General features: G+C 35.4%; 1 protein-coding gene across 3 annotated transcripts in view; it reads left to right on the forward strand.

Annotated features, from left to right (window-relative positions):
- The window catches only part of Phf14 (PHD finger protein 14), a 141,810-nt gene that overhangs the window by 33,886 nt on the left and 81,510 nt on the right, over nt 1-26,414 (forward strand). For all 3 annotated transcript variants that reach the window (XM_060373980.1, XM_060373982.1, XM_060373983.1), the window contains 9 exons: nt 789-900; nt 2,570-2,707; nt 11,587-11,733; nt 13,222-13,492; nt 13,805-13,911; nt 14,969-15,064; nt 16,777-16,880; nt 18,415-18,546; nt 22,271-22,439. In XM_060373980.1, coding sequence (XP_060229963.1) covers nt 789-900; nt 2,570-2,707; nt 11,587-11,733; nt 13,222-13,492; nt 13,805-13,911; nt 14,969-15,064; nt 16,777-16,880; nt 18,415-18,546; nt 22,271-22,439 — 1,276 coding nt within the window. The remainder of the gene's footprint in view (nt 1-788; nt 901-2,569; nt 2,708-11,586; nt 11,734-13,221; nt 13,493-13,804; nt 13,912-14,968; nt 15,065-16,776; nt 16,881-18,414; nt 18,547-22,270; nt 22,440-26,414) is intronic.

Genomic DNA, 26,414 nt, shown 5'->3' on the forward strand with positions numbered 1-26,414 from the left:
ATAATAAATTAATACCTCAGAGTTAAATGAGATCAGAACAACTCATTTTTTTTTCAGTGTGCTGAAGCTAAACCTTTAAAAAAAAAGGTGTTAACAGCCTTGTGCAGACTTTACACAATGTAGTTGTAGGTGGGATTGTAACTTTTAGGTCCTTGATTATATAGGGAACAAAGTAGCTGAATGAAAATGTGACATCCTTGCATTATTATAACTTAGCTTTGAACCTTTTCCCAGCCTCCATCTTGAGCCTGAGGAGAAAGCTAAACTTTCTACCAAAACAATTTTAAAATATATCCTTAGGGATAGCCAACAGCTTAAGGGAAGAAGTAGCAATAAAGAACAATTAACCTAATTACTGCAGAATAACTTCATAGTTCTTAAATTAGAATCCTTAATTCTAAAAGTGTTCAGAGTCATGAATGTGAATATCTTCCCTTGAATATAAAGGTGATGTTTTGTTACCCTTGAATAGTAGTCTTAGGCAAATATTTAAGAATAACAGATAAGACCAAAGTGCAGTGAATTTTAAGCAAAAAGCAATTATGGCTGCTAAATCTACATTTTGACTAGACCTCTGTAACGGAATGCTCACCACAGTCATACTTTCTGTGATTAATTCTCTGCCATCATTCTATAGGTGTTCTGTATTTTTTATTTAAGAGTCTGAGATTAGGATGTAAAAATCTAATCATAGAATGCTTCCAGTAGTATTTTAAGGGGGAACATATTTTCTACGGGAGAATTTCAGGAAAGCATTTGATAGCAGAATCATGTCTTTTCCTTTATAGATGGGTCCACATCGTTTGTGCCCTATATGTTCCTGGAGTTGCCTTTGGAGATATTGATAAGTTAAGACCAGTAACACTAACAGAAATGAACTATTCTAAATATGGTGCCAAGGTAAGATAAACTATGATTAACCAAAATTGAAATTTTCATTTGTTTCTTTACATTGCTTATATAATGGACTATAGAAGTATCACTAGAGCTCTTTGAGGAAGCCCCTATGTCATTTATTACTAACTTGCTCTGTTTTGCTTTTGTGTTTTTGAGATGGTATCTCACTGTTGCTCAGGTCAGCCTCCAACATGAAGTAGACAGCTTGCCTCTCCCTTCTCAGTTCAGAATTACATGTATGGGTCACCATGCTTGATTTGAATCATTTGTTGATAGTTGTTTCCCTGAAAGTCTTATGTATTGATTCTTCCATGTGGTCTAGTATCAGATAACCTACATTATAAAACTGGATATTAGTTGATACTATTTCTCTTGCCTAGGTCCCAGAGAAAACCTTGCTACATTCATTTGGATCAAATGAAATCTCACAATTTTACTTTAATTTTGAAATGAATTTTATTAAGATTAAAAATTATAATAACCACTCTTTATTTTGAGCATGTCAGTTGATTACCACTTCAACTGTTTTTAAACTTTTATTAAATGTAGTTATTCACTTTACATCTCAATTGTAGCCACTTCCCTCCTCTCTTCCTGGTCCCTCCCCTTTGTCCCTCCTTTTTCTCCCACTTTCCTGTGCCTCAGAAAAGGGGAGACACCCCCCACCTGCAAACTCGCCCCAGCACATCCAGTCTCATCAGTACTTCCTCTTTCACAGTGTCCTAGCAAGGCAGCCACTCCAGGGTAAAGTGATCGAAAGGCATGCAACAGAGACTGTGTCAGATGATCAGGATGATCCCCCTCCCCATCTTCTTTCTGCGGGGCCCACATGGAGGCTAAGCAAAAAGCAATTATGGATATATAACATTGCATAGCATAACATAACATAACATAACATAACATAACATAACATAACATAACATATAGAACTAAACCATGCCTGGTCCTTGGTTGGTGCTTCAGTCTCCACAGGCCCCTCTGGGCTCAGGTTACTTGGGACTATTGGTCTTCTTGTGGAGCTCTTGTTTCCTGGGGTCATTCTGTCCTTGCCCCCACTCAGCCTATTGTTTGACTGTGAGTCTAGGGGTTTCTGTTTTGATCTCTTGCTGAGCAAAGCCTCTCAGAGGACAGCCATATAAGAAGGCTCCTGTCTGCAAACACAGTAGAGCGTCATCAGTAGTGTCAGGGGTTGGCTCTTCTAAGTGGGTCTCAGGTTGGGCCAGGCATGATATACACATTCCCTTGATCTCTGCTCTGTCTTAATCCCTACGTGTCCTGAAGGCAGAGTAAATTTTGGATGGAAGTTTTTGTAGGTGGGTTTGTGTTCCTCTCCCTTTTCAATGTAACTTTTAATTTAACAGAAAAATGATCATATTTCTTCAACATAGTAAAATGATTATATGTATATTAATATATGTAATATACTTAGACTAACTGCCTACGCACCTGAGTTTTCATATATTATTATTTGTTATTATTACTGGTATATCAGTTTATTTTAGGTTGCTTAGAGCTATATAAAGAATTCTTTTTCATTGGAAAACCAGGTTTGCTTGCAGTATTTGCATTGGTACTTTGTGTCTTTAGTATTTTAAATATTTAGCGCTTCATAAGAGGCTAGTTTTGTTTCAGAAATACATTTGCTGTGAGAGTTTTTCTGTGACTGTCATAGGAATGTAGCTTTTGTGAAGACCCTCGCTTTGCTAGAACTGGAGTTTGCATTAGCTGTGACGCAGGCATGTGCAGAGCCTATTTTCATGTTACCTGTGCCCAGAAGGAAGGCCTGCTTTCAGAGGCAGCAGCAGAAGAGGTACGTTATTTACCCCATTAACTCATGGTGCTAATGTTTTCAGAAGACTTCTTGTGTCTGCTGTGTCCTGTAGCAGGGTTGTAACGCATGAGGGAAACTTCATAATCTATTTTTGTCTTTGACTAGGCCACTAAATGGTATTATGTTCTTGTGGAATGTATACAATTTACCTTTGTTCATTCAAATGCTGATTTCTCTACCTCACTGTCTGGTTTCAATCCAGACATTGCAGTGTGATTATTGTGTTTATTCTAAGCATCACCTGTCTCAAGTTTGTGTAAACATGCTACTGTTTGTTCTTTGTGTTTTCAATAAAACAATCGGCCAATGCTGAGCAATTGAGAGAATAGGGTAGGATATCCTGGTCTGGAGGGGAGGAGAAAGAAGTGGGAGGAGTCAGAGAGCAGAGATCTGCAGGACAGGACTGTAACCAGAAGGAGAGATGAACAGGACCTAAGATATGACTAAAAGCAAGTATAATGTGGGAGATCTGAATGGGAGGAAACTATGTGGGCTTGGCAGTTTAGGATGGAGTAATCATTGACCAGCATTGTGCTCTAGGCTAAATAGATACATCCTAGTCTCTGAGTGATTATTTGGGTATACAGCTGGGTTAGGAATAACTATTGTTTAATTAAAAGATAAACCAATATTAAACTTTAATAATCAACAGCATCAGTCCTAATACTAGTTATAGCATACTGGATAGCATATAACAAAGTGTTGTAAAGTACTTCATAAGGAAATCTTCTTAAGGCAGTATTGTTCTCTTTGGCTTTAGTTTTAGGTCTCTAGCAGTTCTGCCAGGCTTACTGACTTTAGATTAGGCTATTATTTTATTACCGAGTATTTTTGGTACTCCTGAAAAATTAAAATTGTTCCTAGGATCCAGTGCTTCAAATTGTTTTTAATAACAATAAAAATATGTGTTTCTAAGTTCAAAGTTTTGGATGTCTCTAGAGATTACACACAATATAACAGTATAACCTTGAATATGGAAGGAGTTTGGGAAATCCTGATTTTATGTAACAGAGATAGGTAGTAGAGTTGCAAAAATATAAACTACAGCCCTTCCTATTAAAATTTGTTACATAATGCCATAGTAGTTAGCTTGATTAAAAATATATATTTCCTTAATTAGGTTTAAGATAAGTGAATAATTATGTAAGAGTATTCTAAGTTTTAATCCATGTGATAACTCATAAGTTCTTCAGCATTCACAATAATTTTAACAAGTTTTAAGGAGTCCTAAGAGTAGGTGTAATTAATTGCTTAAGTGAGTTTTGTGGAGGTAATTACCTGTTCAGTAAACTTTACTGTGTGTTCATAATACTTTGTGATAATATGTAAGCTGTTTTGTTTGTTATATAAAATTTTATTTTCTCATAAAAATGCTTACTGTACTTTTATCTTAGTTAGGAAATAAGTAATCTAATGAAGAAATTTTGCAGAATGACACTTTAAGGATGTATTTTATTTTAACTTTAAATCATCAGTAGAGATAGTTTGACAAGTGTCATTTTGTTCTAATTTCTGATTCTGAGAAATTGTGCTTTGCATGAGTACTGGATGAACACTGAGCATTTTCACAGCTCTTGGGAGGCCACAGAAGTGTAACTGCAGCCTAAGCTTGTATAGATTAATCAAGGCTGACACTCTAGAGGATGGACAGAGGTGCACAGGGCCAGTGCAATAGGACTAAGCAGACTGCATAGGTCATGGTTGAGAATCAGCTTAGTTGTCTGCTCTTGGACAACTGAACTTTATAGTCAGGATGCTTCTTTTGTGACTCTTTCAGTTTTATTTTTGAGAGATTTATCTTTTATATTAAGATAGTTTGGACTCCTTTTGCATAGTACTACACATGATTCTTTTTGGAGAAGACATAATGTCTTTAATTTAGGTAGTAAGCAAAAATGTTTAAAACAGCAAGCGTACATTGCGATGCATAATGATTTGGAGATTACTTCTCCCTATCAGAAGGCATACAGATTAATACAAAACCAAATATAATAGTTGGCATTCACAGGTCTAAGAGCTAGTTTGGAGAAATGTGCAGGGCAGCTCGAATTAATAAGGATGGCAAACTTGGACTGTTTCTGCCTTTTTCTTTTTCTGACTGTTTCTGTCTGTTTCTGCCTTTTTGCTTTCTTTTATAAGTTAGGTTAATGTGCCTGCCCAGTCTAGAGGTTTTTGTTTTGTGGTGTTTTATTTTGTTTTTTGGGGATTTCTTTGAGGCAGGGTTTCTCTGTGTAGCCTTGGCTGTCCTGGACTTGCTTTGTAGACCAGGCTGGGCTTGAAATCACAGAGATCTGCCTGCCTGTGCCTCTCTTAGTGCTGGGATAACAGGCGTGTGCTACTGCACCCAGCTTATTATTATTATTATTATTAATTTTTTGTATTTTTGTTTGTTGATCCATTCATTCATTCATTCATTCATTCATTCATTCATTACAATGTTTTTACTTTGTATCCTGGCTCTAGCCTTCTCCATCTCCTCCTTCTGTGCCTCTTCCCTAGTCCACTGATACGGGAGGTCCTCTTCCCCTACTTTCTGACCCTAGCCTACAGGTCTCATCAGGGCTAGCTGCATCATCTTCCTCTGTGGCCTGGCAAGGCTGAATCCCCCAGGGGGAGGTGATCAAAGACCTGGCCACAAAGTTTTCTAGTTTGTTGTTATAAACAGTTAAGAGATTTACAACATTTTTTGATGCTACAGGTTCTTAGTATGCATTCCAGTTGATATGTAATTCATCGTACAGCCCAGACTAGTCTCAAATTTACAGTCCTTTTGTCTAAGCCTTCTCAGGGCTGAGACACGTGTGCCATTGCAGCCGGTGAGAACCTGGGATTTATAAAGGAATTATAGAATGTCAAAACTTCACACAAATTGTTAGGCTGTCAGTGAGATTTGCTTTTGATATTTACTCTGTTAAAGTGGAGGTGTTATTTGTAGTATTTGTACACGTGTATATATGGGATACATGTAAGACCCCGCCTACCCTCGAGACTGGGTCTCATTGTGTAGTCCATGGTAGCCTCAGGGATCCTGCTGTTCACCACTCCGAGTGCTAAGACTACAGACATTGTGGCCACGCCTACCGTACCATTTTGTTAATTAAGAAGCATTTTAGGTGAAAGCAGATTAGTTTATAAGACATCTTGCCTTCTGCTTCAGTTTTATGTTACCCTTAGATCTCCAGTTTTTATATTCTGTTTATATTTATTTATCAAGTGTGATGTCGCACTTTTCCAGAGCTATTTAATGCAGATAGTAAAAGAAAGCTTGAAAAGTAGAATTAAGACCTCAGTTTCATTCAGTGATATTTATCATAGTTTTAAACTTTTTATAGCCTTTGAATATATTTCTTTCCACATTGGTGAAAATTCACTAGAAGTCTGCATGCTTTTTTGTGTACTTTGTAAAACATTTCAGATTACAAGAATAGTAAAATTGTCATGTTTTAAACACAACATGCATTGTTCAAAGATGCTTAAAATAAACAACTACAGCACAGGAATTTGTTATATTTCATGTTATGTCTTACTGCTTACTTATAGTAGCACTAAACTCATAATAATTTTTTGCTGGTTAAAATGATTTTGCTAGTATTGAACAATGTTATAATATTGTTTAGATAATCGTTTCTAAAACCTTATAAAATTATTTGTAGTATAATTTTATTTTAATACATATTTTTATTAATTCTTTGAGAATGTAAACATAATTTTGATCATATTTACCTCCCTCCTCTTTCTAACTCCTTCCAGATCCACTTCTGTCTAATTCCATACCCACCCAACTTTTTGTCATTATTATTATTATTATTATTATTGAGCCTGTCTAGCCCAATTCCAATGGCTGTATACTCTTTGGTGTATGGTTCTCCACTGGTGCACGTTCCGCCTACTAAGAGCCTTTAAAGAAAACTAACTCTTCTTCTCTCAGTAGCCATCACCAGTACCTTCTTGTCAGGGGTTGAGACCAACTTCGTTGTCTGTTGGGATTTTGTCCAGCTTAAGCTTGCCTAGGTTTTGTGTGTTCTGTCTCTGCTGTGAGTTCCTGGGTATAATTACTCTGTTCTGACTAGGAAATACATATACTGATTCTGGCTCTTACAGTCTTACGCCTCCTCTTTCATAATGGTCCCTAAGCCTTGGAGGAAGGGGTATGTTATAGATGTCTAATTAAGGGCTGAATAATATGCAGGGTCTTATTCTCTATACCTTGGTCAATTGTGGGGCTCTGTCTTAATCCCTAGCTATTGGACAAAGAAGCTTCTCTGGTGCCGTTTAAAAGATGCCCCTAATCTAGGAATATAAGCATAAGCATTAGGTCTACGTTTGATATTTTTGTCCTTTTGCAGAGTTAATAGTAGTAGGTTGTCCCCTACATCCTACAGCCTATCTAACCATATGTTCCTGGTCTAGTTAACGGTGGCAAGTATGGGTTCCATCTTGTGGTGTGGACCTGAAATGCACTTAGAGCATGGGTGGTTGCTCCCGTAGAATTTACGCCATAATTGCACCTGCAGGAGCATCTTGTCTGGCAGCCGTTGTTGACTTTCATCACTGTGGAAGCTCATCAGTAGGAGTGAAGCTTCTAGATCAATACCACCTTCATTTATCCACATTCTGTGACTTCATGTTCTGGTTTCTTTAATTATAGAGTCTTATTACATTCTGGAGGGTAACCAAGAGCAATGGCAAAGGTCTGTAATGTTTGAAGGTCTCTGCGACATCATTGGCCAGCAACTCTAAAAGCAGTAACTCATTCCTGACATTGGGTTTTATTTTATAGATTTGCATATATAATCTTTGATATAATAAAATTTCTAGATTACATCAGATGCCTCAACATTGCTAGAATAAGTGGGATCATTAGGAATCAGTAGCTGGGTTAAGTAATTTTGAATGGATTCATCAAGATTGCTAGACTTGTCATTTTATACAGTCATTTTAGTGGCTATTATATGATCATGTTAGGCATTTGGTAATTTACAGTTCATTTTTAAAATTGTTCTCAGTTACTTTCCACCAAGCTATGTGGCTTTTGTTTCTTTCTATTTCTTACTCTCTTAGCAATATTTTTAGAACTGGTCTAGTTTTATTAACTTCATTGATGTTCCTTAGTCACAGTCATTCTCTGTTGCCTTCCAACTCTTGCGGTCCTTCCAACTCTTTTTGCTCTGGCTTTTCTAAGAGCAAAGGCTGCCAGATGCTTTCTTTACAGGGTTTTATATAGAATTCTTTATAAAGAGTATATAATTTTAGTTTTTGTGGGTCTATGTCTTATGCTTAGTTTGCTATTGCAGTATGAGAACAGCCTTTGACAATATTAAAAATGAATGATTGTGGCTGCATGCCTATAAATCTTTAGAGAAACAGGCAGGGCCATGTTTGGCCCATGTAATAGTTTGCTGACTCCTTGTATACGTACTCAGCATTAAATTTCAGCCATATATTTTTATCCCATCCCTCAACCCTTTACCAATATTTTCTGTGCTGATAAATGATGTGGTTTGTCCATTTTCAATATATTACACAGTATTTTTTTTTCAGTTTCTAATATATTGGGGGAAGAAAACATTCTCTACCTTCTTTGGGGTTTTATTTGGAGACCTGTGCCTTAAACTGACAATTGATGCATTAACTGAAGGAAAGACAAATTCTCAGTCTCAGACTTATAAAGGAGTCCACCAAATATGTGATGCTCTAAAAAACTGCAGTTACTTATTTAACAAAAACCAAAAGGAAGACTTACAGGAAGAGTCATTGAGTTTCCAAGTGAAAAAGGAAAAGACGAGGCAATTTCAGATGTTTATGTCCCGGGCGTGCTCTGCCACTATGCTGCATCCTACACCGGTTATAGGAGCCTCACTTCCGCAAATTCCCACCTTTAGGTAGAGAACAGGGACTCTGACAAGAACTCCTTCTCTTTCTACTGGCCCTATGTCTTCAGTTTAAGTAACTGAGGTTTCCAGTGGGTCCCTGCACTTAGTGCAGCTGGATAGTTGCTTGTTAAAGTGTCTTGTTTGTATTATATGGATATAGTGAATATGTGACATTGTATTTGCCTGTTTAACTTTGTGTGCATTTCAGAGCCGCATCTGCAGTCTGTTGTTACTGATAAGTATTGGGCTTTTATTACTCATTTTTTCCAGATGTTGTATGCCTCTTGGGTTTTCAGTCACACAATAGAATCATTAATCACTATAGCCTAAATAGTACATTAACTATTTCAGAAGATACAAAGTCTAAGCTGTTCTTAGGTTGATTCAGCTACGAAGACATTTTTCCTTCTCTTCCATTTTTACCTCCATCATCTTCTTTTTCCTTTATTTGGTTGTTAACTTTTCTTGTTTTACGTTTTTAACAGGACTGAACTAGCTCTAAGCAGTTCATTCTTACATGGTAGCATTAAAAGCAAAAATAGTGAAAAAAGGGATTCTCTCACTAGGAATAAAAGTTCCTCTTCCATAATTGAGTGAGAGTACTTTTTGATCATCTTGTGTACCAAAATTGGAGTCACTGTTACCAGTGAGAAATCTTGGAAAGTGAAATCCGTTACTTTCCGTTTCTGTGGATGGAAATAGTACAAAGGACCCATATGAAGAGATTAATTGGGAGGCCAGCAGCACACAATTTGCCACAGCTGCCCTAAGGAGCTAGCAGTTGACCTCCATTGTCATATCCGTGTGCACCAAATGACATAAGTGTTCGTTGTAAGCACTAAGAGACAGAAGTAAAGAAGTAGGTGTATATTGACAATATAAGAAGCTAGCAGTTGACCTCCATTGCCATATCCATGTGTACCAGATGACATAAGTGTTCGTTGTAAGCACTAAGAGACAGAAGTAAAGAAGTAGGAATATGTTGACAATAAAGAAAGGAAAAAGTCAGAATGTCACCTTTCTCAGTTTTCCTTTTAGTATAACTAAGATAAAAACTATATAGATGTTTTAACCTTATTGGGACACGTCTAAAGAATGGGTTCCTATGTGCTTTTTAATAACTATCATAGTACTTTAGTGCAAATTATTTTGATTTTTATCATTTAAAAAATGTGTTTTGACTAGTATTAAGGTTGTTTTTACTATACTGTTTTTAAAGTTGTTTCCTCCTATTGACCCTTCCTATTTACTCTTACTTGTTCTCTCTCAAATTCAGTTATTATTTCTTTGATTGGCATGTGTGTGTGTTACTAAATATATAAATACAGTCTGCTCTGCTCAGTCAGCGTAAGGTTACTTGTATGTATATGTTTTCAGAGCTGAGCACTTGATATTAGATAACCAATTTTGGGGCTCTTACCCAGAGAAGACTATTTTTCCTGTTCTCAACATTCTTTGATTGCCTTAATTGTTTTTTGTCTAGGGTTGAGGGCCCATGAGGTTTCCTCCATACACTTAGGTATGTCTGTTGGTATCATACATGTTCAGGTCTTATGTATAAGTCAGCAGTGTTCATGAGACTTCATGGGTATAAGTTCCCTAACATTTCTAGGAGATGAAATCTTACAGCAGATTTTCCTATTCTTACTATGTTTCTGCTTCCTCTTAAACTCTGTCCTTGAATCTTAGGTACAGGAGTTGTGTAATACATGTATCACTTGGGGCTGAGCATCATGTGGTCACTAGTTCCCTGCAGTTTTATTGGTTGTGGTTTTCTGTAATGGCCTATTGTCTGTTACAAGGAGATGTATCTTTGGTGAGGGTTGAGATCTCTACTTGGCTGTGTATTTATAATGTAGTTAGGATTATACCTGGTATTTAAAACTGGTATTTTTAGGTTCTCCTTCAAGATCCATGTCTTCACTGGCACTGGTATTTGGTTAGGTTTCTAGTACCAGGCATGATTTTCTTCTTGTTAAGTAGACCTTAAATCCAATTAGAGAGGTGCTGGCTACCACTAAGGTATGCATGCTATCATTGCACCCATTGGGATATCATGCCTTGCTGTGATTGTTTAAGTTCATAGGCATCATAGCTGTGTAGGACTATTGGTTGCTTCTTTCCTTTGGAAACTTACATGGTGCCATATGATACCATGAAAGCTAATCATCGAGAAGAAGGCTTTCAGGTCAGAACCTGTGTTTGAAGTACATGAAACTATATTCAGTAATGGAAACTTCAGCTTCTGAGACACAACTGAGAGCAAGTGAAATAGACTGTGTTTTGGGATTCTCTTGCACTACTCTGACCAATGAGATAAAATGTACCCTTTGGCTAGCACCCTGTTCCCATGTAAGATATTAGGTATAAAAAGATAAAAGGGAGTACCTGAATTTTGTTATTGATATGGTCTGGACTTCCTCATATGTACTGTTCTGGATAAAATATGTGGATACATTGCCAGTGAGTTAGAAACATCTCACTTACTCATGTTGGCTTGTCATGTGTGTATGTGTATATATAAATATATAATTAACTCTTGTTATATTTATGAATATATAACATTAATATGTGTTCATAATTCTTTTGTAAGGTTGTTAAAATTTTATATTACACAACAAAATTTTAAAGAAGTACATAACATATACAAATAACAATTTTTTTTCAGTATTTTGCAATCCATATAGCCCTTTATTATTTTGTGGTAGGGATCAAATCCAGGTCCTGCTCATGGTAGGTAAGTGTTGTATGGATGAGCTTTACTCCCATCCTCAACAAAGACCTATAGAGAAAAACAGTTGGTAATTTGAGGTGGATAGATTACATTTCAAATGCAATAAGTAGTTTTTTTCATGATGCGTGGAAATTACTTTCTCAATATTTCACTAAAAAATTTGCCAAAAGGAAACTATTATCTGGTGATAGTTTATTTTTAAAATGACCCATTAGATAAAATGTTCAACCTCCTCCACTTTTTTTTTTTAGGATATAGCAGATCCATTTTTTGCTTATTGTAAGCAGCATGCGGATAGGTTAGACAGAAAGTGGAAAAGAAAAAACTACTTGGCTCTACAGTCTTATTGTAAGATGTCTTTGCAAGAGAGAGAAAAACAGCTGTCCCCTGAAGCACAGGTATGGGCACAACAAAACTTAATTTCTTCTTTTCAGATCTCATGTGTGTTTTCTATTGACATGTGACTGACAGTGAAGTCTAGCATATAAAATATAATTAAAAATTTACGTAATTAAGCAGTGGTTTGTCATTAGACTTCAGTAGAGTTTTTTTCTGAAGACAATCTCTTTCATCATGTCAACAGTGTTGCTATTTGTAATAAGTAATTTTTATGCTAAAAAATTGGACTGAAGACATGGTGTAGAGAGAGGGTCTAAACTGGACATCTTCATCAAATCCCTCCCATCAGAGCTCAGGGAATCCTGTGGAAGAGAAGGAGGAGAGATTGTAAGAGTCAGAGAGGATGGAAGACACCAAGAGAACACACCCCTCTGAGTCAACTAAACAAGTTGCATATGAACTCACAGGGTCTGAAGCAGCAAGCACAGGGCCACATGGGTTTGCATCATGTTCTCTGAGTATATATTATAGCTGTTGCTGTAGTATTTCTATGTACTCCTGACTATGAGAACGAGTGGATATCTTAAGTCTTTTATGTGCTCTTGGGATTCTTTTCCTACCTATTGAGTTGCTGTGTCCAATTGTAATATAATAGTTTTTGCTTCATTTTATGATATTTTATTTTATCATGTTTGGCTGTTGTCTCTTGGAAGCCTCTTCTGTTTCAAACGAGAGTGAGTGGACCCAGTGGGGAGGGCAGGTAGGGAGAAAGTGGAAGGAATGGAGAGAGAGGAAACTATAATGAGGATATACTGTATGAAAAAAGTATTTTTCAATAGAAGAAAACAGCCTTTAAAAAATTTAAAACAGATAAAAAAAATAAAATATAAGTAAAACAAAAAAAAAACCTAACACACTGAAATAAGACAAAACAAACAGAAGAAAAAGTGCCCAAAAGAAGACATAAGAAATTCTTTACCTAACACAGAAATTTTATAAAATCTAAATTAGAAGCCACAATTTATATGCAAAGAAACCATAGGTAAAAAAGAGAAGAAAAAATATGTAAATAAAATAAAAATAATAAAAACAATTTTTTTTTTTTTTTAAAATAAAGGAACTGCCCTGCCATGATGTTATGAGACAAGAAGCCTCCAAATAAGCCACTGACTTCATGTTCTTTTGGCTGTCTCCTGCTACGACTCTAGACAAACCTTAAGAGTTTTATGCTTCCTAGTGAGACTCAGTTGGAGGAAACTAATTTTGTATTTGCAAGTGGTTATCAATTGGAGAGAGCTTCTGAGTTAGAGATGGGGACATGTGTCTGCTGCTTCTTTTAGTTCTATGGCCCCATCTGAGGACAGTTATTATTACGTGTGGACCTAATTACTACAATCCAGACTTACATTGTACATCTTCAAGACCACTGAGAGTATGATTTGCTTTGTGATAGTTTAGTACTGTTACCTAGTCTAAGCATAAACATTAACGTTTTGAGGAGTATATTCCACTTTATTTTCTTTGAAACTTTCTGCATTTGTTTATAGGCAAGAATCAATGCCCGACTACAACAATATCGTGCTAAGGCAGAGCTGGCTCGCTCTACCAGACCACAAGCCTGGGTTCCCAGGGAAAAGTTACCTAGGCCACTTACAAGTAGTGCTTCAGCCATTCGTAAACTGATGCGCAAAGCAGAGCTAATGGGGATCAGTACAGATATCTTTCCAGTGGACAACTCAGACACGAGTTCTAGTGTGGATGGAAGGAGGAAGCATAAGCAGCCGGCTCTCACTGCTGATTTTGTGAATTACTATTTTGGTCAGTATAGACTCTGATACATGTACAGTCCCCTGAGAATTAATTGCTAACGACAGAATTTGATATGCTAGTAATGCTTTAGAAAGTCATTCCTGTGTTGTGTATTTCAAAGGCATGTTTATATTCTTAAATTGTAGCGTTTCATAATTTCTAGACTCATGTTTTTGTTTTTTGTTTTTTAAAAAATATCCTTGTAATTGTTTGACCAATGTAACCAAATGACCATTGCTATGGCTAGTTTGATTCTTTGTATATGTTTTATATTAGTTAATACTTTCTACTGAAGTAAAATTGGATATTTAATTTAAATAGAGAGAAATATGCGCATGATTCAAATTCAGGAAAATATGGCTGAACAAAAGAATATAAAGGATAAATTAGAGAATGAGCAAGAAAAGCTTCATGTAGAATATAATAAGGTACGTTGGCTACAAATGCACAGTATCACTTAGTAGATCATATTTATAGTTCTTTTGTGATTTTATTGTATTTCTATGTTTCAGTTTGAAATTTTAGATCTAGATCTTGGGCTCTTTTCCAACCTTCATCATCATTTTTATTACCATCATTCTCTTACTAAACACTTTCTTATGCCAGGCACAGTTGTGATCCCTTTACACATAATGTAAAGTCATGTAGTTCTCTCCTTGTTTTACGTGTGAGTTATGATTATTGCTCCTGCTCTTAGGGGTGGGAACTGAGGTTTGAAGAGGTTACTTAATTTGTACGTGCACATAGTAATCAAGTTTTGTAATAGGGGTTTGAAAATAACACAGTCAACCCCATTTCTTATTCTTAAATATAGATAGCGTTATAGACCTTTTAAAAGTTTGTTGTAAATTGGAAAACCTTATCTTAATCTAGTAGTCTTTCTGAATCATATGCTTGATTAAAAATACTTTCCAATTTAAAATTTTATTGTATTCTTGCTGTCTCATATGTAATGCAAGATATTACTGAACTGTTAGTTTCTAAGAAGCATGAATATTTAAACTAGTATCTAATTATTGTTAAAAAATACATTGAAAGTGATGAAATTAGTAGTAACATCCAGTAGTCAGCAACATTGTAGTAAAAGGACTATGGGAATAAAGTCAGAAGATCTGGAGATTTTTCACAGTTACATGTTCTTAGCCAGAAGGACCTCTGGGATTTTTAGTTTTATCATGAGAAAAGTGATGGAAATGTGATATCATATCAAAATGTGTCAAATTATGTGCCAGACCATAATGAAATATACAGATTTTCCTTATTACTAAATGATTATCATCATTACTAAAAACATTAGAATAAAATAAAATGTTTACCTTCTCTTGATCATGTTCACCATGCTAAATAATAATTAATATATCTTTGTCTTTCAGTAGTTTTCTGGCTTGAATATGTTATATGTAAAATAAATGTGGATGTTCTTGTTTATTTATATATATGTATATACATATAAAAGCTTAGTAATTTGACTTAATCTTTTTGTAGCTCTGTGAATCTTTAGAGGAACTGCAAAATCTGAATGGGAAACTTCGAAGTGAAGGGCAAGGAATATGGGCCTTACTTGGTCGAATTACAGGGCAGGTTAGTTTCTCTTCATTTCTTGCTCCTTGTGATTTTTCAGAGTGCTTACTTCTTAATCAACAATCACTTTGCTAACTGAATAATTCTGTTTCATCAGAGCCTAATCCCCTGGGGTAATGATTTCTGTTTGAAATGCTTTTAGGCCACTGGCAGCCACTGCCTACTGAGAACCTGTAGCTTAATTTGGTTCTTTCATCAGCTGTCTTGTTGCCAGTTTTTTTCCTTTGCTCGAACTGACTGGCCTGTCATTTCTGATGAGCTAACATAAAACGTGAGCTTCTTCTAGTATATTCTTTATTTAGTAGTTTTAGGTAATAAGTTTTTTCTTTTCCGTTCTTGTGTTTATGGATTTAAAATTTAAAAATTCAAACCAGAGCCATTATTTTTTATGTTAATTTGGTTTTCAGCTACACAAGAGATAGAATTTTTTGAAACTTAGATATTAAACTATGCTTTTTTGCATTCATTAGTAACTATTAATTGTGATTATAGGACAAACCAAAAAGAAAACGAAAAAATGGTTTTTATTCTTGAGCCCTGTTAGCCAGTTAATATAGTTCATATTAAAAATAACATAGGATTTATTTTTGAATGTCCTTTAATACCATGATTAATAAATGATAAGATTTTTTTAGATAATTTCAATTATAAGGATAGATGATGGAGACCCACTGTTTGTGGTTCTTTCTCTGTAAAAAAGTACTTTGGAATTTTTTTCATTGTATACATTTAAAACTCTGTAAAAGTCAACTCTTGATATAATTTATATTGATATAAAGTAATGCATGCTGATTTGTAGAGTGCCCTATTGGCTTTGAAGAACCTTTTGTGAAAAGATTGCATGCCACTGGTATTACAAAGAATAATTCATATAAAAACGTGAAGATGAGGAATTGCTTTTGGACCTATTAACTCTTGTTCCTAACAATAGGTAGTTGGTGGAATTTGGAAGATTGTGGTGTTTTATATTTGATATTTATAAAAGGAAACTTTAGAAAAGAAAATGTGGAGTGTAAGGTTACTTGCCAATCTAGCAGGTTTTTTTTTTTTTTTTTTGGCTTGGCCTGTATTTGTCCTACAAAAACCTCCTCTATAGTTAAAAATATCATCTACTATAAAAGACATTTCTATTTATTAAATAACTTTACAGAGGATTGCAAATTGCATTTTGTGAAGGTGGAATGCACAGATGTAAAATTCATGTGTATCGTTTGTGTGATACTTTTCCAGTTGGCTGAACAGATGTGGGCTCACCAGGCCACTAAGCAATGACTTTGATAGATGGTCACTGTCTCAGAAGCCAGCATACTACAGATTAATAGAGAACCAAAGAGAATCTCATCTGCTTTTTTACAGTTTGGTCCAATAAGATAATTTTTCTAATTAACCTATGTAACACCAATATAGCTTGGACATTGCAAAGAGACCATGTTAGATTTTTAATTCTTCTCTAACCTCCTTATCTTTTAAGGGTTTCAAGCTAACGTAGCATGATTTTCATAGAAACCTAGTGAGACCATGTAATTGTTGCTTTCTAATAGAAATAATTGAAATTAAAAACTCATTTTCTTTCTCTTTGCTAATATAGCTGGTAAAGAAGATTTCCCTCTCTGAATCCTAGCTTATTTAGGTATATTTAGTGGCAAAAAGGGGAAGTGTTGCTATGTACTTCATCTTTAAAACACCATGTACTACATTTATTTAATCAATAGAAGTTGAATGTACCGGCAATCTTACGAGCACCTAAGGAAAGAAAACCAAGTAAAAAAGAAGGAGGCACACAAAAGACATCTACTCTTCCTACAGTACTTTATAGGCAAGTAATAAAGTTAAAACAGAATATTATTCATTTTTCAACTAGTATGTATGAATTAGAAGGTACTTTACATATCCAAGAGTGAGTTATGTTAATTTCAGAATTTCAGTTAAGTTTCAGGTTCATTTGATAAAAAATGCTTTGTAAATTGAATGTATCTTCTAAGGAACTGAGAATGAATTTTCATAAGTCCACAGAAACAGAATGTTTTTAGGAAATTACAGAGTTACTTTAAAAGCTTTGCCTGATATGTTAAATTTAACCTCTTAAATTTACTTATCAATTATGTAATTATTAGTGATAATAATGAACCTAATAAGTAAGTAGGCATTTGTAGTTTACTTGTGAGTTGTGAAATTTTGCTTTTGATTATATAGTGAGGAAAGGTAGTGGATAAAGATAATGAATTTTATATTTTAACCTGTCTGTACTTTTTTCTCCCTGTGCTCAGTTATAATATTTTCATTTCCAGACATAGATTTCTTCTTTACTTCATGTACTCAATATTTTAACAGTACTGATTATTGTAGTAATTTTACATAAATACCATTTTTTTGTATTTAAATAAAGATCTCATTTCTGTATTTAAATAAAGAGATCACATTTTCATGTAATGTATTAATTATATTAAGTGAGAATTTAGAAAATTTTCTTGTATTTATATTGTGCGGTATAAATAATATGTAAAAATAACATGCACATAAGTGTTAGCATACACATGTATCTGTGAAATAAGTGAAAGCAAATTATTGTCTTAGTCTGTTGTGTAAACGTTAGTGTACTGTCACACTGTTTTCCAAGCATGGTTGGTTCTTTCGGAAATATTAGTCAGAGCACCAGACTTCAGAGTTTTAGGACTATAATTGTTTTTATTGCTGCTTTACATTTGTGTTTTGCAGGAATATAAAAAAAAATACTACATTACTGTTCTTTTAATTTCCTGGCATTCCTGTTTCTTTTAGGTTCTGAGACAGCTTTCTCCTCATTCTGTACATCTCCAATATAAATATGTGCTCTTTCAAGTCATGGTTCTCTTTTTCTTAGAAGTAAATTGCCTTTTCCCACAAAAAAATGTTAACGATCTTTAAAATCCCCAAAGCTTTTAGTATGCTTTCTTAAAACTTAAAGATCTGACTTGTGAAAAGAAACATTACCTTAAATATCCCCACTCTTTAATAGTTTAGCTTTTGGAAACGTTAAATTTATAGTAGATCTAGCTAAGCTATTATTAACAGTCTCTAAACTATTTAGAACTAACAGTTGCTGGCATTGTTAAAACAATGGGTGCTATGGAAAACATAAGTTATTTCAGGGACTGTAACACACACTTGTACTCCCTGCATATTCCGGAGGTTAAGGAGCAAGAAGAGGTGAATGCCCGCTTGGTTCATATAGCACAACTAGTCTCAAAGGAGCAGAAATGCCATAACACAGGACAAAGTAATCAAGATGAAAGCTTTTGAACTCAAAACTGCTAAAAGTAAACTGTCACCATGGACATCAGTATAACTCTCGTTTGCTGCTTTTATTAAAGTTGTGGAATTTGTAAGAAGAACCATGATCAGCATCTCCTTTTACTATGTGACACCTGTAAGCTGCATTATCATCTTGGGTGCCTTGATCCTCCTCTTACAAGGATGCCGAGAAAGACTAAAAACAGTTATTGGTAAGTAAAACAAAAGGGAAATATTTGGAATGAGTATCCTTTTACCTTTAGCAGTACCATCACGTTATATCACTAATTCATAGTAAAGTATTTTTCACACTTTTGAATTGAAAAATAATAAGTATTTCTAGTCTGTGAATAAAAGAAAAATTTTGTAGAAATGAACTTTTTTTTTTTTAAACCTTAGCAATGTTTTCTTTCTTACATAAGGCAAAAGATATTTTTTTTTCTGGTGTGTTTATAATTTTATTTTATGATTTGGTATTTCTTAAATGCTTTATTTTTATTTTGAAGGGAAATGAATTTTAAGTTTCACCAGCCTGTTCTTCGAAAATGCAGAAACTTTGAAAAAAAAATTTTTTAATAGAATTTCATTCTCTAATCTTGGGTTAAAGTTGTTATGAGTTGGGAATAACCTTCAACTTCCTACCCTGCTGCTTCCTGCTGAGATTATAGGCCTGTACCAATATGCTCGGTTTATGTGGTGTAAGGCATCAAACCCAGAACTTTGCTATGCTTAGCAAGTACTCAACCACCATAACTACATCCTCAGCCCTGATGAACATTTGTAATTATTTTTCTGCCGTCTTAGTCATATTGAATCATGACATGTTTTATTACAGTTTCTTTTTTTGTTGTGGTGGTGAAACATCCTGACAAAAAAAACTCAGGGTTGAGAGAGTTAATATTTGCTCACAATTTAAGTTTATCACTGCTGTGATGTCAAGACAGAAGGATTCTTACCTCCTGCCTACATAATGATCATACAATAAAGATGGGTTTTCTTATGTCAGTTAACTTAATCCAGATAATCCCTACAGGTGTAGCCTTAGAATCTCCCAGGTGATTCTAGATTCTGTCAAGTTGACATACACACATATACATGAACACAAATGCACACAAATGTAAAATTTAGATATATGCATATAAGGGAAAATGTGGCATTTGTCTTTATGAGTTCTATATTTTACTTATTTTCTGTGCATCCTGTTTTTTTACTCTGCAGTTTTTAGATGACTGGTCACTACTTTGGTGAATTTCTGACTCTTGCTTTTGGAGTATATGACCCTTTCCCTTAACTGGTCACAGTGGGGCAACCTTTTGTCTGCCCTTTTACTCAGAAATAACCTTTGTAATTATTTGAAGAATATTTTATTAAAACATGAGTTGAGAGTATTGATAGACAGAATGTGTAGTAAATTGGAAAGGTTCCCTTGGTGTTTAAACATTAAAGTGAATGTTGTTTTTTGATAATTCCTTACATTAACTTTTACTGTTTAAACACTAAACTCCATCTTATTTAACAGTTTAAAAATTTTTTATTTTTTAAATTATAATTGCATTATCTTCTCTTTCCTCCTTCCAGACCCTTCCCTTTTAAATTCTCTTTCAAATTCACAGCCTCTTTTATCATTAATTGTTTCTCTATGCATTATTGTTTATACATATATATTCCTACCTATAACCTGTTCTGTTTATATAAATGTTATTTATATGTGTACATTTCCAGAGCTGATGATTTGCTATTACATTAACAATTTGTGTGTGTGCTTTTGTCCGAGGAAGACTATCTCTCACTCTCAGAATTCCTTAGTTGCCTCTAGGTCTTTGTGTATGGTTGAGCCCTCATTATCATGAGGGCTATGTCCTTCCCCACCCCTGCTTCCCTTCTATGGCATGTCTGTTGTTGCCTTTTCACTGTTCATGTTTAAAAAATCATGTTGGTAAGACTTTATGGGTACAGCTTCTGATATTGTTAGACACAATCTCACAGCAGACTCTCTCGTCCTCTTCTTTTTACAATTTTTTATTATTAATTACAGTTTATTCACTTTGTATCCCCACTGTAGCCCCCTCCCTCATCTCCCAGTCCTACCCTCCCTCTCTCTTTTCCTCCCATGCCTCTCCCCAAGTCCACTGATAGGGATTCCTCCTCTTCCCTCTGATCCTACTCTATCAGGTCTTATCAGGACTGGCTGTATCCTCTTCCTCTGTGGCCTGGTAAGGCTGCTCCCCCCTCAGGGGGAGGTGATCAAAGAGCCAGCCACTGAGTTCATGTCAGAGATACTCCTTGTTACCATTACTAGGGCACACACTTAGATACTGAGCTGTCATGGCTACATCTAGAACTTTTACTATTTTACAGTTTTATTATTTTATTTTTTTACAATTTATTCACTTTATGTCCCGATTGTAGCCCCCTCTCTCATCTCCTCCTTGTCTCTCCCTCCCTTTCTCCCGCCTCCCCTATTCCTCGCCCCTAGTTTACTCAAATGGGGAGTCCTTCACCTCTACTTTTTGACCCTAGCCTATCAAGTCTCATCAGGACAACCTTTGTCCTGTCTGGGCTGGCAAGGTCACAAAGAGCAGGCAAAGGAGCTCATATTAGAGACAGCCCCTGCTCTCCTTACTAGGGAGCCCACACGGAGACTGAGCTGCCTATGGGCTACATCTGAGCATGGGGTCTAGGTCACCATTTACAATCTTTATGCCCTCTCTTCAATGTTCCCTGAGCCTTATGTGTAAAAGTGTTTTGTAAATTTATCTATTGGGACTGGATTTAACAACTCTGCATTTTGATCGATTTTGTCAAGTTTGGGTTCTGTGTGAATGGAGAAGTCAAACCTTTTCCTTCTGTCATGTGATGTTTTCACAACACTGATTTGATTAATGCTTAGACCCATATCCTTGTAATTTGTTTATTTTGACTGATAGTTTCTCATGGGAAGAGTAGGTCACGACTTGTGCATTAGAAATTGACACTTTTCTCGCTGGTCAGTTTCTTTTCATGTTAAAATTCTTATTAATATTATATATACTTAAATAAAAATTTAAAAATCAGTCAACATTTTATGTATTAGCTTGCATTGTAGCAGTTAATATGATTGCATCAGCAAAATAAATGGCGCTTTGTATTTATGCTGTAGAACTCAGGATTTAAAGATCTCCGTTTTAAAGTAAAAAATAATCTTACTAATAAGTCTATAGCATTGATATACTGAAAAGTCTTTTATAGACTTTCATTCTTATTCTCCTTTACCATACCTTTTCATTGTATTTAATAGCACAGAGTGCTAAATATATCATCTTGGGGGGAAAAAAAAACAACTCTAGAAAAGATCTGTGGAGTGTTTGGGAAAGCAGTCATTTATTTGGTAGACTAAGCATAACCTTAATAAAATATTTAAAAGAAGGATCAAAAAGTAGTTTTCCAAAAGTGTGATTTGTAGTACCTTAAATTATTTTATGATGTTTAATTTGTGTTGATACTTGTACCTTTGAATACAATTTATACAACTTAAAATTCAAATATCGCTAAACATTTCTTATCCCTGAATTCACTCTCCATAAGTTTTTTTCTTTTTTATTTTATTCTATTTTTTTCCTCATTTATTTTATTCACTTTGCATTTTGTGGCCCCTTTTTTCCACCCCTCTGAGCCCCATCTTCTCTCCTTCTTCATTCCCCCCAAATGTATTTTCATCTATGATTTATGTTGGTTCTCAACTGTATTGTTCCATATGTTTTTGTAATTTGTGGATACACTGAATTGCTTTCTATAATACAGTCATGGTGGTTCATTCATGCAGGAATAGAAGTGAGTACTACCTGTATGCATTTGAGTATATGTTTATTATGTTTGCATTTTTTGCATATAGGAATTGCAGTTAACATCAGAAGACAATAAACCTATAACCATAATTTTTAACAAAAATTTATTCAGGCAGTGCTCAGAGTGTGACCAGGCAGGGAGCAGTGACATGGAAGCAGACATGGCCATGGAAACCTTGCCAGATGGAACCAAACGATCAAGGAGACAGATTAAGGAGCCAGTGAAATTTGTTCCACAGGATGTGCCGCCAGAACCCAAGAAGATTCCAATAAGAAACACGGTATTTATTCTTCATTTTGGTCTCAGTGACATTTTCATGCAAAAATTCAAGCAGATAAAGAATTTACAGTATAAACATACACCCAGACCTCAATCCGTTGTCCATACTGCTCTTGGTTATTTCTATGAACTCATCTGTCAGTGTTATGTGGCATATTGTATTTAGTTGAGTATCTAATTTGTGGGTGCAGGTAAAAGCACCTGAATAGAGAGCACCAGGATACCCAGCACTGCACTTAAAAAAGGACATTACTGAAGCCTTGGACTCATTACTGAAGCCTTGGGCTCCTGTGCCTCCCTCAGCAAGCTCACCTGGAGAGAAGATTACCTTTCAATTTTGTATTTCTCATTCCCCAGTCTTTTCCTTTATATTTCAGACCTGTGTATTCATGAACAGTATTTTGTCAAGTTTGGGTTCTGTGTGAATGGAGAAGTCAAACCTTTTCCTTCTGTCACGTGATGTTTTCACAACACTGATTTGATTAATGCTTAGACTCATGTCCTTGTAATTTGTTTATTTTGACTGATAGTTTCTTATGGGAAGAGTAGGTCATGACTTGTGTTAGTCATTCTTGGTTTTCTAGTAATGTCTGTGTTTTAGCTATTTTTGTAAATGCCCCTGTAATGTGGTAATGAGCGTTTGCAGAATATAGTTTAGATTTGCGGAATTGCAGACTATTTGTAACTCACTAGATTCATCCCTGGGACTTAATGAGATGGGTAGAAAGGAAAGGACCGCACTGACCACCACAGGCTGTGATCTCACCTTATACATGTGCTCTGGCACACTCATGTCTAAAGCCAGTAAGTCTGCTTGTATATTGCTTTGAAATGAAAGATTGACGTTTAGGGCATGTTCTGATTATTCTGTATAAATCATGAAGCTAAATTTTCATTTAAAGTTTGAGAGAATAGCATGACCAGTATGAAAAAATATTTCGTACTTTCATCAATGCTTGCAGGAAGATTAAAAATTGCCAAAATTACAACTATTGAAAGATGGAAAAAACTCAAGCTGTGCTGAAATCTAATACAAGGTGCAGCCAGGTATTGTACTGCATATTTGTACCACCAGTATGTGGGAGGCTGAGATAGGAAGAATAAAATATGAGGCTAGCCTGTGATATATAGAAAAACCCTGTTGGGAGTTGGGTATCTGTTTTAACTAGGAAAGATTATGAATTAAAAATTAAAAAAAAAAAAACAAAACTGCTTGCTTTACTTAAGAGAACAACTCCCAGATATGCCACATCAATTATATTAACATTTTACAAAAGTGAATAATTGAAGCGACTTTTCTGAAAACTTTTCAAGTAATAGCCAGGCATAGTGGTGCATCTCTTTTATATTTCCAACACTTGGGAAGAAGCTGGCGGACCCCTGAGATACCTATCTATCTTGAAAGGGTCTGCCTTTAAAGATCTGTTCCAAAAGCTTGTCACGGTAGGGTGCACTTCGTTAAGTACAGCACGTGGGGGAGGACGCAGACAGATCTCTGAGTTTGAGGCCAGTGCAAGCTACAGAGTGAGTTCCAGGACAGCCAGCGCTATACAAACAAAACCTGTCTTGAGAACCAAAACAAACAAAGACTTTTTAAGTAATAACAAAATGAGGGTTGTTACATGTTTTTTTTTTTTTTTAAACAAAATTTTTCAGATAACTGCAGCTTTAAAATAATAAAGGCTCTTAAAATGAAATATTTGTATAAAAATGACACCACCAAGCCAAAACATCTATTTCCATCAAAGAAAAAGTTTTTTTTTTACTTTTTTGGAAAAAAAAAATCAGGCTTTTCACAAGGAAAAAATGTAAAAGCTCTCTTAAGAACTAAAAACTGCAGGTCAGCCTTCTGAGTCTGTACAGGAAATGTGTTATTACTGGTGGAAACATAACACACACCACACTTAATTAAAATAGTGCAGGGTGGAGATCGTCATACACCTAGTAATAACAAATAAAAATGCTTCCTAAAAGAACTTTGACTGCAAAGGATTTTCAGTGAGGTAGAAAACTGGCAAAATACAGCAAGTCACTTCCTACCTCTCCCTTTTCTGTCTCTCATTAGATACTCACTTATAAGTGGATATTAGACACATAATTTAGGATAAACATACTAAAATCTGTAGTCATAAAGAAGCTAAACAACAAGGAAGACTCTAGGGACGATGCACAATCCTCATCCAGAAGGACAAACAGGATAGACATCGAAAGTAGGAGAAGAAAGGGATCAGGACAGGAGCCTACCAGAGAGGATTCTACCCACCAGGTTATCAAAGCAGATACTGAGGCTCATAGCCAAACTTTGGGCAGAGTGCAGGGAATCTTATGAAAGAAGAGGGAGATAGAAAGACCTGGGGGACAGGAGCTCCACAAGGAAAACAACAGAGCCAAAAAACCTGGGCTCAGGGGGTCCTGCAGAGACTGATACTACAACTAAGTAAGGACCATGCATGGAGAGGACCTAGACTCCTGGTTTAAAGGAAGCCGATTGGTTGCTCAGTTTCCAAGTGGCTTCCCTAGTAAGTGATACAGGGACTGTCTCTGACATGAACTCAGTGGCTGGCTCTTTGATCACCTCCCCTTGGGGCGGGGGTGCAGCCTTACCAGACCACAGAGAAAGATCAAGCAGCCAGTCCTGATGAGACCTCATAGGATAGCTTCAGAGGGAAGGGGAGGAGGACCTCCCCCATCAGTGGGCTTGGGGAGGGGCATGGGAGGAGTTACAAGTTTAGTTGTAACTTTAAAAGATCTGCATAGCATGTGTGTATGTTTTCATATTTCACACTAGTAGTTCCAATAAGTAATTATTATAGTTATAGATTCTAGTTTGATACCTGTGACGTCATGGACTCAGTTGCTAAGACTTGGTCCTATTCTCAGGTGTCCTGTTTATATTCCATGGGTGAGGCTGTTGAATTACTTACTGTAAAGGAAGCTTAGTGGTACTTTCTTCTGAGAGCTATATAATGTAGACATTTTCACTGCATTGTTTTTGTGTGGAGAGCATCTTCTTCCTTTTAGGAAAGAAATTACATTTGAAGTAAATGAATGAGAGTGTTCATGTCCCTTTTGAAGTTACTTTAAAAAAGATATTTGTGCTTTTAGGTATATTTTCTAATAACTTTAATGTAGTTTGAAAGCTTTCTGATTTTGTTTTTCATTTCTTCGTACTGTATACATCTGGTGACTTTTCAAAGTGCCAGAGGGCTTTCTGAGACCTAGCCTTTTCTAGTCTTGCATTCACACATCCATCAACCTTATTTCCTTTGAAGTCCTGTAATTTTTATTTCCTATGACTCATAAATTTTGGGGTTTATATAATGTATTTGTTAACGTATAAATACAGTAGTCAGTATATTTTCAGTCTTGACTGAGTATTACTGCCTTCCAGAGAATACTGCCTCTTTTAGGTCGCGATTTTAAAGACGGAATTAACAAATTTAATGTGTTTTCTTCTCTACCATATGAGTTATTAATAACTAAGGAGCAAGCTATAGTTTCATTTGTTTAATTTTTAAGTTTTTAAAGCTAGCATACAAATTTTAATGAGTTTTATCATGCCATTTTTATATGTATGTCATTGCCACCTCTCCAGATAATGACATATCCTAGAGTTTACTGTTATTATAGTAATGTTTTAGCTAGTTTACACATGTATAAGTCCATCACTTAATATGTTAAGACTTTAGTGTTGACAATCCTAAAAATATTTATAGATGAATATTTTTGAATATTAGCAAAATATTCTATTAATGTGATTACAATGAAAATTAAATTCTTGGTATTCGGGACCACTCAAATCTTTTTGATGTGTGTTTTATCACACTTTTCCTAGTAAATATACTTTGGACAGACCAAGAGCCAGGGGATATAAGTGGCTGAGAAAATTGTTCAAAGCTAGATGAATTATAGTTACTTGGCTACCCCCTCCCCACATAAGGGTTGTAAAAGCCTTTGAGCATTTTGTGCAAAAATT

Source organism: Meriones unguiculatus, chromosome 21, assembly GCF_030254825.1.
Source record: "Meriones unguiculatus strain TT.TT164.6M chromosome 21, Bangor_MerUng_6.1, whole genome shotgun sequence".
Lineage (NCBI taxonomy): Eukaryota > Metazoa > Chordata > Mammalia > Rodentia > Muridae > Meriones > Meriones unguiculatus.